The 15863-nt window shown below is 40.2% G+C and overlaps 1 protein-coding gene across 1 annotated transcript in view; it reads right to left on the bottom strand.

Moving 5' to 3' along the window:
- unc5c (unc-5 netrin receptor C) overlaps window positions 1-15863 on the bottom strand; it is a 185909-nt gene that overhangs the window by 35503 nt on the left and 134543 nt on the right. The window contains exons 5-6 of the mRNA XM_022757609.1: window positions 3539-3719; window positions 73-240 (exon numbers count right to left, since the gene is read on the bottom strand). Of these exons, the coding sequence (XP_022613330.1) occupies window positions 73-240; window positions 3539-3719 (349 nt within the window). The remainder of the gene's footprint in view (window positions 1-72; window positions 241-3538; window positions 3720-15863) is intronic.

Here is a 15863-nt window from a genome sequence, read left to right as displayed (position 1 = left end):
CACTGCACCAAGGCCGCATAAACTAGATTCCTCTGGACTTAATTCAATTAGAATAGAAAAGAATAGAATTACCGGTGCAAAGTGTGGTGCAGGACAGTTTTTGGATGGCTTGTCCATCACAGGGCAGTCCTCCATTGAGAGGGGCGGGATTAGTGCAGCTTCTGGTTCGTTTCTGGAAGCCTCGACCACATCGGCTGTTACACACCGACCACTCCGTCCATGTCGACCAACCACCATTCACTGCGGCAACAGATATCAGTCAGTACATTGACGCTTCCGTGCATGAATAACTCTTAACACCCACCATCTTGGAGACACCACATCTCCAAAGGTTTCAGTTGCGTACTCAGTTATGTGTATACACTGCAAAAACTCAAAATCTTACCAAGTATATTTTTCTAATTTCTAGTCAAAATATCTCATCACAGTTAATATAAGACAATATCACCTAAAGAGTAAGATTTAAGTGAGATAAAGGAGCTTGTTTTAGACAGTGCATCTTGAATATCTTGTTAAGTGAAACAGTCTTGAAAACATCTTGTTTTGAGTCATATCTCAGATGAAACAAGCTTTTTTGACATGTCATAAGGTTTTTAAGCTGCTGTGTTATTTGTAAAAGATGAATCGTCTTGTTTCAAGAAATTTTTCTGTCTTATAAGAGGTAGTTAATGTCTTGAATCTAGAACAGTATTACTTTTGTAGAGTTTACAATAAGGTAAATGCACTTGAGATGATGACAGGATGGTAAATTATGGCTTATTATGGCAAAAGAGCACTGCCTAATACGAGTCAGGAACGCTAACTTCAAGACATTTTGTCTCAAAATGCCAGTTTCTAATCTTATTTCAAGTAGGTGGTGGACTTAAATCTAGAACAGTGTCACAATTATAGAACTAAAAATTAGTTAAATACTCTTGAAACAAACAGGATGGCAAAAACTTTTGAGGGAAAAATACTATTTTTGCGCATCACAAGCTTATTATGAGACACAAAACATCAAAATACTAGTAAAATATAGCTAAAAGTGAGTTTTCCCAGCTAATTTCAAGATCACTCTTATCCTGTAAGGATTAAATATAATGTCTTATTTCAAGAAATCTTACCAAGAGAATTTTCACTTGTTCCATTGGCAGATTTTTTTTGCTTATTACAAGCAAAAAATATCTTTTGCTTATTTTTGGAGTGGCCTTTTTTCCAGTGTATGAGATAGGTGTTATTTATGTTAGGTGGTAAAAGGTTAATCAGCCATTTAAACAAAAGAACAACTGACATTTACCCCTCTTTTACTGAAAGTAGTTTTTTAAACATTTCATATTTTTTTTTATTTATTTGCTAGTTTATATCCATCCAAAAACAGATTGCAAGGTGTTAACTCCAAACTAACACTCTAAAACTACTGGCAAAACACAAAGATCCCTTGCACAGCTTAATACTGAACAAAAAGGCAGAAACAATCATTAAAAAACCCACACATCTCCTCAGTCACCACTTTAAGCTGAGTCCATCAGGAGTGAATTTTAGATTGCCTGCATGTAAAACAAACACAGAGAATTTTGGTTTTATTGCTGAGCTCATTATACTGTACTTGTAAACAGCAGCGGTACAAGAAATGGTCAATTTAGACTGATAGATGCACTTTGACACTTTTTGACATAATGGGGCCTTTGAGGTGTTGAATTATGTTTCTATATTTCTTCTTTATGCGAGTGAATAATTTGTTCATGGGTATTTGTGTATGCAAATGTCCTTGCAGCAAAGGGCCCCTTGAGGGAGCACTGAAGTGTTTTTAACTCAACTGAACAACAATCTGTAGCAGACATACTAATAAAGCCTCAGTTTTGTAATGTTTACACAAAATAGGTCAGTGATAGCTTCACTTCACAAGAGCTTCAGTCTTTTTGTATCACAGAGGCGTCATCATCAGTGGGGAAATCTCTGATTTTAATGTGCTGTTTGATTTAACTGAACCATTTGTCTTGATGGAGTCAGTATGTGTTTTACAGATGCCAGGAGGCTTGGTTGTTGAAGTTTAGTGAGAACAGCTGGATTTTCCTAACCACACACACACGCACACGTGCACACGCATGCACGTACGGACACACACACACATACACACACATAGCCTGCTGCAACTGTTGTACGAGCCATGTCTGTTTGCCCCTCACGTCTTTCTTTGCCTTTTTTCTCTTCCCTGCATTCTGTCACATTTAAACTTGTCTCTGATTTTATCATTTTGTATTATTGATGTGTCTGATGGTAAAAATGTGGCGGCAGGCTGCAGACAAAGATGGGAGCAGATGAGACGGAGAGAGAGAAATCAGGTATAACGTTAGAATGAGTCACAAGGACACCCAGAGAGAGGGAGTTGACATCCGCAGAGGTGTAGTGGGTTGAAATTCCTCCGCTGCTTCTCGACAGCTCTGTGTCAGCCCAGTGGACAATGCCCACTCTCCTTTCCCAATTAGAAATGAGTCATCAAGAAAATCCCAGTAAAATCAGGTACAGTTACTTTTTGCCACCCTTCTTCTTTTCTTCTTCACTCACCCGCCTACTCCCACTGTGCCTCTCCTTTCTCCTCACCTGTCTCCATTCCATCTATGGCTGCTCCATTTTTTCCCCTCATGTTCCTCTGTTTTTTCCGCTACTATTTCACCTTGTCAACAGTGTCAGCCGGGCCCTTGTGGAGCCGAGAAGATTGAACCACAGATTGAACAATCTATTTCTGTAAGGATACATCAGTGTCAAACCACTCCATCTCTCGCCGTCTGTATAGAACACGCACACATGCACAGTTATTTTTGATTGAAACACTCCTCCTAGTGAATAGAGCCAGTCGTATATTTGAGATGAACACTGTTTGTGTGTACTTTGTGTGTGTTTTCCTATACATTGTTTCTCCTCAAAATGTTTCCTATCCTCTCATGTCAGGGTGGCATTTGGTAAAATGGAAAAAAAAAAGAAAAAAAAAAAAGAGAAAGCGAGACATATGAGGCGTTTTCCTCCTCTCAACAAGCTTTTTCTTCATAGTTTTTGGCAAAAACAGCACAAGAGAAGCTTTGCCTGCAAAACAAACTAACACCATTCAGAAAGGCACTCTTCAAAGTTATTTTTTGTTGTTGTTTTTCACAGCTGTTACCATGCCATATGCTGCACAACTCATTTGGTGGTGGGACTCTTGGATGAAAGCGCACACATTTGGGAAGCCCAAGTGTTCTAATTTAAAACCGAGGGTGTGATTGGTGGATTTTAATTGGGTGAGGTTAAGGGTGATGTGGGAATATCAGGCCAATCACAAAGAGAGTGTGTTGGCATGGCAGTAGAGCTAATTTCATGTGGCAGATGGGTGCTGGCTTGGCTGATCAGAGACATTGTTGGGTAGCTGCAGCTAGCATTTAAAAAAGGTGTCAGATCAGTAAGATTTGAAACTAGACACAAAATATGTCACATACACTTAAAATGAATAAAAGCCGCTGGCAGTGACGAGATATTTAGCTATGCATTGTCTCGTTCACACACGGACACAAGCACATAAACTTACCATAAACAATAACAGTTGCCGTGGTGCTTCGTCTTTTGGCCACTATATTCTTAGCCACACATGTGTAGTTGGCTGTGTCAGACAGACGCGCCTGTTTGATGATCAGGTTGTGGTCGATGGTGATGTAAAAGTTCCTGTCCTCCGCTGGGTCAATTATCTCCTCGTTCTTCAACCACTCCACCTGGAAGACAAAGAGAAGGGAAAACAAGGTCAGTGTAAAGGTTTCTCTACACCTCAGATATATGAAGAGAAATTACAAATTTAGCTAAAGAGAAATGATAACAGTAAATTGTGTATTGACACTATGGAGCTACATGTCTTATCGGATTTTCGAGAGCAAAGGAATGTTCCTGCCGTGAATTCAAAAACAAATTAAACCACATAAACAATTATTCATCAACTGCTGAGGGAAAATTATCCCAGCAGGCGCTGGGACGTCAATGGAACGCCAGAAAGATGTTGGACTCTTTCGACTCCAACGTTGGATAGGCATTAAATTGTGGTTGGGAATGAAATCTTGTGATGTTTAGCAGATGTTGGATTTTTCTAATCAACTAGAAGGTCTGTATTTTATATGTCAAGATGGTGTTGGAATGAGATGTGGAGGATGTTGAATTTTGTTGTTGTGACTTGACAACACAACTTAAAACCAACAAATCATCAATGTCAGCTGTGGTCAGTATTCTACGTCAAATTAATGCTGACATTAAATGTTGTCCTGACATTGAAATTTGGTACCCGACATCGCAACCTATATTCAACCAAATATCAATGTCTAACGACAATGGTGGCCAGCTGTGTGCCAGCAGGGACACGTTCACATTATAATCTTGTTTTCACAGCTGACCCAGCTGGAGAGCAATTGCTGACAAAAAAAAGATAAAAAAAGTTAAAAGTTGGACAGAGAGAGAGAGTAAAAGAAGCAAAGAGAAGGAATGAAGTTTTGGTATAATCTTGTTTTTCTAGATAAATAAAGATGGGATGTAAGGATGTTAGATGTTGTAGTAATCTTGTTTTTCAATGGTTCCCCACAGAAAAGCTTTGAGGAAATGTCACATGTAAGTATCCAATAATTTCTTGTCAAAAATATTCTCATGTAATAAATCTTTGAGATTACCAATTGCAAATTTACAAGCAAATAAATGTACTTTATGGGGTAGGATGTAATAATAATAACAGTACTCTAAGCTTCAGGAAAATGTTTATGCAACAAGTCACAGAAATCACACAGTTGTAATTTTAAAGACCCTCATCTACAGTAGACCCTTCGCAGAATGGAGGGGTGGCAGTGTAGAAAAGGAAAATATCCCAAACATATGCTTTCGCAAGATACTTTGGGTGAAGGGTAGGACAGCTGGAAACTGCCCAATTTATGAGCCTAATCACATTTCCTGAGTGCTGTATTTACTGGTCCAAACCCTCATAAATTCAGCCTGTCCAAGCTTTATGGCAGGCACATAAATGTCTGAGCTGCGTTGTTTAATTCACGTTGTTTAATTTCCTCCTCCCTTCGCATTAGGAAATGGAAATCTCAGATGCAGAAAAGAGCAAATATGGTGTTATTCTTCAGTTTACTGCCTGCTAAAGCTCGGTTGTCGTTCTTCTCTTGCAATTATTCTACCTGCCGCTCTTTCTGATCTATAGAGATTCTGAGGTGCATCTTAGTCATGGGGCTCACTGTAGCTCTGAATTTTCAATCTTAAGTGAGATGCTGTGTGACCTTTCAGTTTCTATTACAAAGTAAAGGTTATACTGAAGAAAAAAAGCAATGGCAAACAAACAAACAAAAACATAGAACATATACAGCACAAATGGTCAGGCAAGGAGTTTATCCTTGTACTCTAGACTTAGAAAATAGTGTAGGGCGCTTTCTCACAAACAAAAGCAAATGTAATGTGCGTTATGCTGTGAAAGAAAACAACATTGGCCTCTATTTATTCATGTTCAAACTAGAGAAATAGAGAGAAGAGAGAACAATGAGAAAGCCTTTACTGAAAAACAGCTGAAATAACAACATGAACCAAATAAAAAAAAAAAACACTTAGGTAATGTTTCTCTTAAGAAAAACATTTTTTAGTTAATTAAATCTAAACATAGGAGCTTCAACCAGCAGCACCCATTGTGACAGGGCATTATGGTGATTGTTTGCTTTATTAGCCCAAAACAAACTTACATCTTGCAACAGTAATTAGAAATGATATCAACGCCCCGTTAATTGCAGTCTGAAAAAAAAAAATTTACGTGGTATTTTATTGCTATTGCCATTGCATTTCACTTCATTTTGCATTTCAATCAGTGTATTTTAGAATGGATGTGCATGTGTACATATATTGTTTCAGTGTTTCAAATGCAGTTGAAAGTTAGAAAGATTGGAGAGAGAGTATGTGTTGAAAGCTTGCTACAAAACTTGAGAAAATTCAGAAGTGATGGACAGAGCAGAAATTGAGAAAAAAAGAAAAGAAAAAGTGTTTCATAGTGTTTCAAGAAAGAGGAACAGACTAGTAGCTGTTTACTTTGATGCTTTGAAACTGAGCTTCTCACACAATAATCACACACACACACACACACACACACACACACACACACACACACACACACACACACACACACAATTTCTGTGTGTAAACACAATCATGCGAGCACAGGCCGAAAGATTTAGCTAAACCTCAGTTAACAAACGCTGTATAGCACGCACACACACACACACACACACACACACAACAATTGAACTGAATTACGACAAATAAGAGAAAAAATAACACAAAGAGAAATTGTGCAACATATAGATGCACATTGTTTCTGAAATCGCAATTGAACACAATACTAGGATCATTAAACATCATAGACAAAAATGTGTATCAACACTATTCGTCCACTAATCCACAGTTCTGTCCATCCATCGTCAATTCTCTTATAATCTCTTCAGTATCCTAATCGTTTTGTCCTAAATTCAATGCTTAATATTCAACCATTTACTTTCCATCTTAGTTTTTTCCTTCCTCCAAACACTATTTACTTTCCGTCAGTCCACAACAGCAATGAGGACAAGCATGTCTACCTTCCTTTGAAAAGTAATTTGAATTCCATTTCCAATTAACCTGGGGGACCTTGTGCATTATAACTTGCTTACTCTGACAATTTCTACCGCTGCTGCTAAAACAAGCAGCATACATTATAAAAAAGCAAATATTTGTTATTTGCCACTGGAATCAGACCAAATGTCTTTTTGTCTAATGACACATCCTATCAGTGTAATTCAACTTTTGTCACATCAACAATTTAACAAATGATTGTTATGTCATCCAAACAATAAATCAAAAGTCCAACTGACAGCAATTGGTGTTTTATGAAAAGTGACTTACATTGAGGGTATTATGTGTTTATGTAATCAGTTTTTTAAGCAGTCAGTTCATGAATACAGACCTTTACCGGCAGCTTATCAATATTAGTTGTGAGCTCTTGTGTGATGACGTGCTGAAAATAGCTGCAGACTTTGATGATGTCTGAAGGGTGAAGCATGTGAGACTGATGTGTGCTCTACTGGGCTCAGACAAAGAGACCACATGTGGTGGCTATACTACCACTGCCACCGCATCATTAGCCACAGCTGGTGTTAGTGTGTAACTGTGTGTGTGTGTCTGTGTGCATGTGAATGGCAGAGGGTGGCTGATTGGATCAAGCCAACCCCAGGGGAGAATGTGTATTTGTTATTTTAACTCTCGCCCCCACATCACCTGTTTCACTGTCATTACTCACACACCACTAGAGACACACACACACACACTTGCATGTGCACAGACACACACACATGCACGCACACACACACACACACACGCACGCACACACGCACGCACGCACGCACACACAGACACACACACACACACACACACACACACACACACACACACAGAAAACAACACCCATAACCGATTGGTTTATTGGCATGGTGTGGATATGAAATAATGTTGTTATACATGCCTGTGTGAAGATACTTCCAGTGGTTGCATTGAGGGATCTCTCTCTCTCTCTCTCTCTCTCCATCATTCACATACACACACATAAACACACACACACACACACACACACACACACACACACACACACACACACACACACACACACACACACACACGTGCATGCGCACACACATACTTGCATGTGCACAAACATGAGATGTAGCCTTGCCCTCTATTTCAACTGTAACAGGCTTTTTTAAAAGGTTCAAGAAGAGTCCATTGGTTTTTTTTTCTTTAGACAAAGAAATCAAATGGTTTTCTTTTCAAAGAGATAAGGGCTGTGTCTGATCCATTACACACTCACTTTGTTCATGTTTTCTTTCTGCTAGACACAATGACGGAGACATTAATTTGGCTACAGGTATATTTCAAACCTTGTGCCCCTGAATACTAGATAAAAGCAGATTTGTATTTCCTCAGTTCTTGATAAGGTGCTCTCTTGTAGTGTCTGGATATTGCAATGTGCCTGTGTGTGTGTGTAAGTATACATGTAGTGAGGAGTGATAAATTCAAAATATGTGAATACTTCCATATGTTCTCTTCGTCACAACCTAAGGACAAATGTCCCATCTCATGCTGTGCAATATCAAGGCAGGAGAAAAGTGTAATGTATTGAGATATGCATCTTACTTTGGGAGTGGAACAAAGGCTTGGTCACATGCTGTGCAAGATAAAAGTAGGCCAAGATATAGAGATATATACTCCCTTTTGTTGCACTGGAGAACAGCACAAAATGTTTTGAAACGCAAACCTTTGCCGTATATCTGCTACTGAGAGCGGGAACATCATAAACAGTCACACTGTGTCACAAAGAGAAACGCAGTATAAATCTTGCAAAAGCAAAACAAATGGCAGACCACAGAGCAAGAAGTGAGATAACAAAGCAAAGAAATATCTATGACAAATGCTAAAATATGACATGCTTTGTAGAGCCACTACAAAGAGTCTCATATGGGAGTCGATAACGGCGCAGAGATACAGGCTCTATGGATGGAATCTGCCACTGAATCACAGCATTAATTTTTCAAAGTAGCAGCAGGCGCAAACACAGATACACAATAAGAATGTGACGAAACACAAACCAGACTAGCTACGACAAAATCCGACTCTGCAATCAAAGAAATACGGGGAAATCAAGCTGTACTGCATATTTACAGTATGTGTGTGTGTGTGTGTGTGTGTGTGTGTGTGTGTGTGTGTGTGTGTGTGTGTGTGCTAGTCTTTGTGTGTCTGTGAATCACTGAAGTGTTAATATGTTCGTCACTGAGGATTATCCCCTTGATTAGCTATATTATCTGGATCCATATAAGACCACGGTTGAGTGGGTTAAAGAGCTCTCATAGTGATTACTCTACCTTTGTGTGGGCGGGGACTGACTGCTCGTCATGTGGCTGTCCGTGTTTAAATAATCCCCCCCCCCCAACCTGCCATCACCTGCTCCCGAAGCTTTGTCACTTGATTCCAGAGCGAGGTGTTGGACATCAGAGGACAGAGACAGTGAAGGGACAATCAAGACAGGCAAGGACAGAGAGTTAGAGCGAGTGACGTTCTCTTTGTATCAAATGATCACAGGGACTTGGTAGTGCAAGTTTATTTTTATTTTTTTTTAAGTAGAGTAGGCGAAGCTGAACATTCATAGCTCTGATGCTATCAGTGTTATTTTTAATGTTATGAATTAAAAGGGCAAATCTTTCTCTGAATCATCCTGAGGAATTAGTCTGAAAAGCAAATGCTGATTCATACAACTAAAAATAAAAAGACTGCATCTGACTTGTAATTTAACATCTATCTGTGCAACCTTGTCTCTGAGAATTTACCTTGATGTACTACTTGGTGTTGATAGAAATGTGTTCAGGGGAAATTGCTTGCTGTAATTTTAGGCAACAAAAGCGCTTTGGTTAATGTTTGAGAAAGACTGTGAGTTTGGTTGAATGTTAATGACGTAAAAACTGTGTGTTTTCAGTTGATATTTGACTTTTTCAATAATTAACAAAGAGCAATCTTCCCCAAATTTTGACTGTGCTTTGGATGCCTAAAGTTACCCATAAAAATCTTTATTTGCTACAAGCAGATATTGTATTAGAGAAGCAGACATCATAGGGACAACAAATGACCTGGTCTCTTTTTAAATCAAAGTACCAGTGTGTGACAGTGAATGAAGCTGAATTCATTTTTGATTATATCCCTACTGACTGAATTCTTGTGTTCATCGAGGTTCATCAGAGTCCCGTCTTCACTGAACGTCTTTGGGAATCATTCAGAGATATTTGTGAGACTGTTTCTCGTATACCTATATGTAAAACTATGACATTAACTTTTTTTCAAACGCCACTTCCAACCAATGTGCTTGCTTGACATGCAGCTTAGCGTGATGCATTAATGACCTTCTGCAAGAAGTTTCCATGTATCTTCAGAGAAGCATAAATCCAGCTTAAACACTGCCCCACTGTCTCTCCCAATCATAACACCCTCCTATACACGCCCCCTGCCCTCTCCACCAGCACACACACACACTCTGATACACACACACACGCATACACCACTGCCAGATGTGCCACACTCATCATTATTGGCTCTGACTGGCATCTAGAGACCCATCACTGTAATTGGCACGCTTGTTTCCATTATCAAGCACTCACACATGCACGTATGCTCGCACAGACATATTAACAAAGCCTCACACACACACACACACACACACACACACACACACACACACACACACACACAATAAAACATGCCAAGCCAGTTCTCAAGAGCCCGGTCAGTCCAGTCAGCACTAAATAAACTGGGAGAGAAATACACAAGAAAGGAGGGAAGGAGGACATTAAAGCAGGGAGAGAGAGAGAGGAGGAGCGCAGATGAGAGAGGGAAGAGGAAGACAAAGAGGTGGAAGGGATAGAGGAATTACAAAAAAAAAAAAAAAAAAGACTATAGTCAAGTGACAGTGGGCAGGAGAAACAGAAAGCAGGTGGGATAAAACATATTAACAGACATAGTCACAGACAGAGTGAGGGAGAGAGTTGAGAGACAGAATGAGAGATGAGTGTTGGCAAAGCAGACCATCTATCTTTCTATTCTGTTGCCATCAGTTTTCTTGGCACAAACCCAGACAATTGGCTATAACTGTCTGTGTGTGTTTATCAGACAATAATACCACCAGATGCCACACACACACACATAAAAACACACACACACACACACATAAAAACACACACACACAGACACACACACACACACACACACACACAACCCACCTCCTGATGTGTAGCTAAGTAGAATAGTAATCAAGCTATTCATTAGTGCAGTAACAAAGGCCATTACTGGCTAATCAACAATCTTCAAACTCAATCGAGGAAAGCTAATAGAAATTTAATCCAACAGCGCGCACGAATATGGCGAAGATTGTGTGTGTGTGTGAGTGTGTGAGTATGTGTGTGTGCGCGTTGATATTAGACAAAACAATTAGCTCATTGTGATAAGATGAACAAAAAGGACTTTGTTGTTTCAGACAATTACAGGAGAGTAACCATCATGGAGAAAAAAAAATAAAAACACTTTGTCTTAGATTGCTTCCCTCAGCATCAAATAAACATAGCACTAAAACTGAAATCAGTGTCAGAAGAAATGACTAAAGTAAACCAGGAAGTGTCCCTTTACTCCTCATTCATGGTGGTCACCGTGAGTAGAGTGGCAGACCACACGGACCCGCCCGACTGTAGTGGGAGCGATTGACCTCTGCTTTACAAAAAGGCTGCCCAGGTCCAAATGTTTTTAAAACCATTACTGACTGCGTAAAATCAAATGGAATCAGAGATCTTTGTGGTTTTGGAGTGTTTTCTAATCCACACATTAGGGGTTGAAATGCTCATCTACAGCTCTCAAGTGTCAACAGAGCTGTAGGAATAATTGTTATTTATGGTAATCCTGGTGTGTTTTGATATGTGGTATTTCTGCAACCTGTTTTCTTTTCCAAATTGGACCTAGAGCAGCCTAAGTACACTAGCTAAATCCAAACTAAATATAGAAACTATCTTACATATATTCATTTCCTAGGCAGAGTGATAAAAATTTAAGGTCTGCAAACGCACTCTCTTATGGTATTCATATTATATGCAGAACGAAGGAATGTGGCAGCTGGTCACATCAGATTTGCTCAATACCATTAAGATACATTTCTGTCTGTAGGCTATATAAGGTAATAGGAACTTTGTTGTCTTACATGGATCCTCCTGAGACTACATTTATTAGTTCATTTGACAGTTTTCATACAACAGAAAGGTGTATTCTTCCTGCACATCTGTGTTTACATTACAGCCTATTCTTCAGAACAAAGTACACAAACAGCCTGTTGTGTATGTACATTTTCTAACATCACTACTTAAGTACTGTTATTCGCAAGAGCAAAAGCAGTAACCACTGATTTGGAAAAAAGAGATTTACAGTGAGTCGATAGTGTGTGTGTGTGTGTGTGTGTGTGTGTGTGTGTGTGTGTGTGTGTGTTTGTGTGTGTTTGTGTTTCTTCTCCTTCCTCCACACTGCCATGACTCTTCTCTTGTTTACTTCACTTCTTGGCACCTCTATACCTGCCAATTTAAAGCTTTCTAACAAATACAAACGGCTATACTTTGGTGCCAACAAAACCTCTGGACTAATTGTCCTCTCACTCCCACCACTTCTATAGTAACACACTTTTCTTTTATCTGCACTTTCACGATTTGTCATCCCCTACCTTGAAGCAAACAAAATCCATCTCCATTTTTTTTCATCCCAGCCGTTGCTTTTTATTCTTTTTCACTTGTTAGCATCTATAGGATACAAATACAGACATACCATCTCTTTTTTTCTAACTCATGTTGCCAACTTCAAACACAGGCATCTCATCTCTGAGGGAAGTTCACCTCAGATGTTTAAGAGCTGAGCAGGAGACAAACAGCCTCCATTTGAGTTGCCAACTTGAAAACATGATTTAAGAATATAATAAACAAGCACAAAAAAGTGGCAAGAGGCTGTTTCTCAGACACAAGTCAAAAGAAACAACACAGAGATATTATGCAAAGAGACTGATGGATAAAATAAGATGTAGACAATCTGTGTAGGCAGACAGAAGAAACAGAAGAAAATGTAAAATACAGCCCCAAGACATTGATTAGTTTCCAGCATATATTTAAAATATAGTGTCAATGTCCACACAGTAGACAGGAACAGTTGTTAACAATAACCTTGCCAGTGAATTATATTTATTGTGTGAAGTGTGATTTTCAGTCACCCACAGTCTATTGGTGCCATTTCACATCCCTGTCTTAATTGGCCATATGTCCTGGTGTTTCTGTCCGCATCCTCACTCCACTTGGGAGGTGATTAGGACAATCCTGCTGCCCACAGCTACTGTGGGGAATTTACTACAGCCACCAACACCACTACAATACAATATGTGTCAGGACTGGGCAGACTGGGCAGATTGCACAGGTTACAATAAGGTCACTGTGCATGTGCGCGCATATATACAGGATGTACGTGGGTGAAGTGTGTGTGTGTGTGTGTGTGTGTGTGTGTGTGTGTGTGTGTGTGTGTGTGTGTGGACCTTGGTGCATCAGTGCCTATGTGTGTGCATGCCAACTTGGGATTTCAGAGGCTCTGACAGCTTAATTAACTAGATCCAGGCAAGTGACATAAAGACCCAATTAACCACAGTGACATAACTGGGTCGCCATCGACAATCATCCCACACTGATGTTCTAAAAGACACCTTAGATAAAAAGCAGTTTGGAGTTTAAGTTGTTTCTTTCAGCTGTTTGAGAGTTGTTAGTGCATTTATCTTTCCAGAAATCGATGAACACATTTAATCTAATTTAATCTACAATGAAAGCACAAAACACATAGATGATAGGCGTCGATTCATGAGACGATTTACAAAGCATGGTTGCTGGCTAATACCCTTAAGGCTACTCTTAATATTATACCATTCTTCCTACCTGATGCAGTTTTTTGCTCATTGATTTAGACAAAAGAACTGTTAGTAAAAAATGAATGTTTTTAATTCAGCAATGTAATTCTTGCATGGACCTGTCATTTTGTGCGCAGATGAAAATAAAAAGAGAGAAAGAGAGAAAGAGAAATATATACATATACACCAGTATAATCTGGTGAACTGTGAGAGATAAAAAAAGAAGAAGAATTAAATGTGTGAGTAGGAGCAGAGAATCCTCCATGGTCTTGAGAAGAAGTAGGACTTAGTGTATGTTCTTGAAAGAGTCGTACCACTAGGAATTAAAATGTAGTTGGGCACTGTGGAAGTGGCACATACAGTGTATAACAGAAAGAATCCCCAATGTGCAGCGGAGTGTGAGGAATAGCAGCGCGCTCTCCAAGGTGTCCCACACAGACAGAACTGGGACACAGGAGGACACCCAGTTGGACTGGGACAGGCCTACAGAGGCCTATTTATAACCTACTACTCCACTGCACCTTGGTACACTTCCACTGAATGATGTATGGCACGCACATATGATACATCAGTATTATTTTACATACCTGGGATTTGTGCTCGTGAATGTGACTGTAAATGTCATGTCTTTGCATTATATCATAAGGCAGCCTTTGTTTTGCAACACTCAGCACATGTGCTTTTTAAGAACTAAAATAAGTGGTTATAACAGCTTGCCCCTGCAAACGAAAGTAAAGTCACAAAGTTAATGGTTCCCTTTTTGCAATGTAAGCTTTATAAGTGATAGAAAGAAGAGGGCAAAAGAAGAGAGAAAAAGTCGAAGCAGGTGAAATGGGGGAGAGGAGAGGAGAGGAGAGGAGAGGAGAGGAGAGGAGAGGAGGGGAGAGGAGAAGAGGGGCGAGGAGAGGAGAGGCAGTAAAGGAGAGCCAAAACAAGGAAGTTGCTCAGCACTAAAAGAGGTCACAGATGTGCTGAACAGAAAGCCCGCATTGGCTTCTCTAGGGTGCACACATGCACCAAATACCCACACACACACACACACACACACACACACACACACACACACACACACACACACACACACACACACACATATATTACCTCTGAGATTTAACACAGGTGCAGATGCTTCACAGTGATCTATTAGACTCCCCCTCTCATGTCAACATTCAAGAGTGGAGAGAGACTGAGAGAGGGAAAGATGGATGGGGAACAATCTCAAGAGAGGGTCGGATAGAGAAAAGGTATTTCCAAGGCAACGGTAAAGGAGGGAGAGGCGGAGAGGGGAAGGATAGAGAGTTAGGGAGGCAGTGATTATGGTGGAGGAGGATGAGGAACCAGGGAGTGCAGGCAAGGACCAGATATCCGTGGGTGATCCATTAAAGCTAACCCGACAATGTCAACAAATGGGGAGAGGAAGCACGAGAGGAAGGGAAGGAGAGGGAGTAAGAGAGAGGGAGGGAGAGGGAGAGAGGGAGAGAGAGAGAGAGAGAAAAGTTCAAGGTAACGAGGAGGTAAGGGAGACTGAGGGAGAGACAGCGATTTGGAATTTCCATACTATGTCAATAATTAGGGAAAGAAAGATGGACGGGAAGCAGAAAGAGACTGAGGTGCTGAATGGAGAGAAAAGGGAGGGAAGAGACTAGATGGGGAAGATATACTGAGGTAATCCATTAGGCCCAACACTTGAGAAAACAAGAGAATGAAAGTAAAAGTAATGTGAGGAATGCAGGGGAGACAGGGAAGGGGAAGAGAAATAAAATTAGCAAAGGACAGGAGGAAGTTGGTGAGGGTAATGTTTTATCCCACAATTCTTGTGTCAAAACATGAGGTGTGTGTGTGTGTGTGTGTGTGTGTGTGTGTGTGTGTGTGTGTGTGTGTGTGTGTGTGTGTGTGTGCATGTGTAAAAAAAAAAAATCACTAGTAACTCCAAATACTGCTACATCCCCCAGCCCTTCCCTCTACTATCAAAGAACGAGGCATTACATAGACGGACGACTGTGGAGGATTGCCCTTTACAGAAAGTTAGAGATTGTGCGGACGTACGGCGGGGGACAAAATGATCAATGTGTAAATGTGTAGTGTCTGGGTTGAGAAATGTGTGCTCATGGTTTATAAGCCATGCTCTAGGATTCATATTCCATGCCTCAGATTTGTAAACTGTGCCCTTGGATCCATGTGCTCAAACGACCTGGTTTGCGTGATGGTGTAGGTGGTTGGTGAGTAAATGTGAAAAAAGATCTGTGCCAAAAGTGAAGGAAGGAGAGAAAGAAGCCACAGGCCTGGAAGTGGAGGCTCAGAAACCAGACTAGGAGAGCATAAGATACATAAGATAGAGAGAAACGAAAGGCTCGAGGTATGG

Source organism: Seriola dumerili, unplaced genomic scaffold, assembly GCF_002260705.1.
Source record: "Seriola dumerili isolate Sdu_G_001 unplaced genomic scaffold, Sdu_1.0 BDQW01000290.1, whole genome shotgun sequence".
NCBI classification, from domain to species: domain Eukaryota; kingdom Metazoa; phylum Chordata; class Actinopteri; order Carangiformes; family Carangidae; genus Seriola; species Seriola dumerili.
The sequence above is the reverse complement of the archived record's forward strand: the minus strand, read 5'-3'. Positions and strand labels throughout refer to the sequence as shown.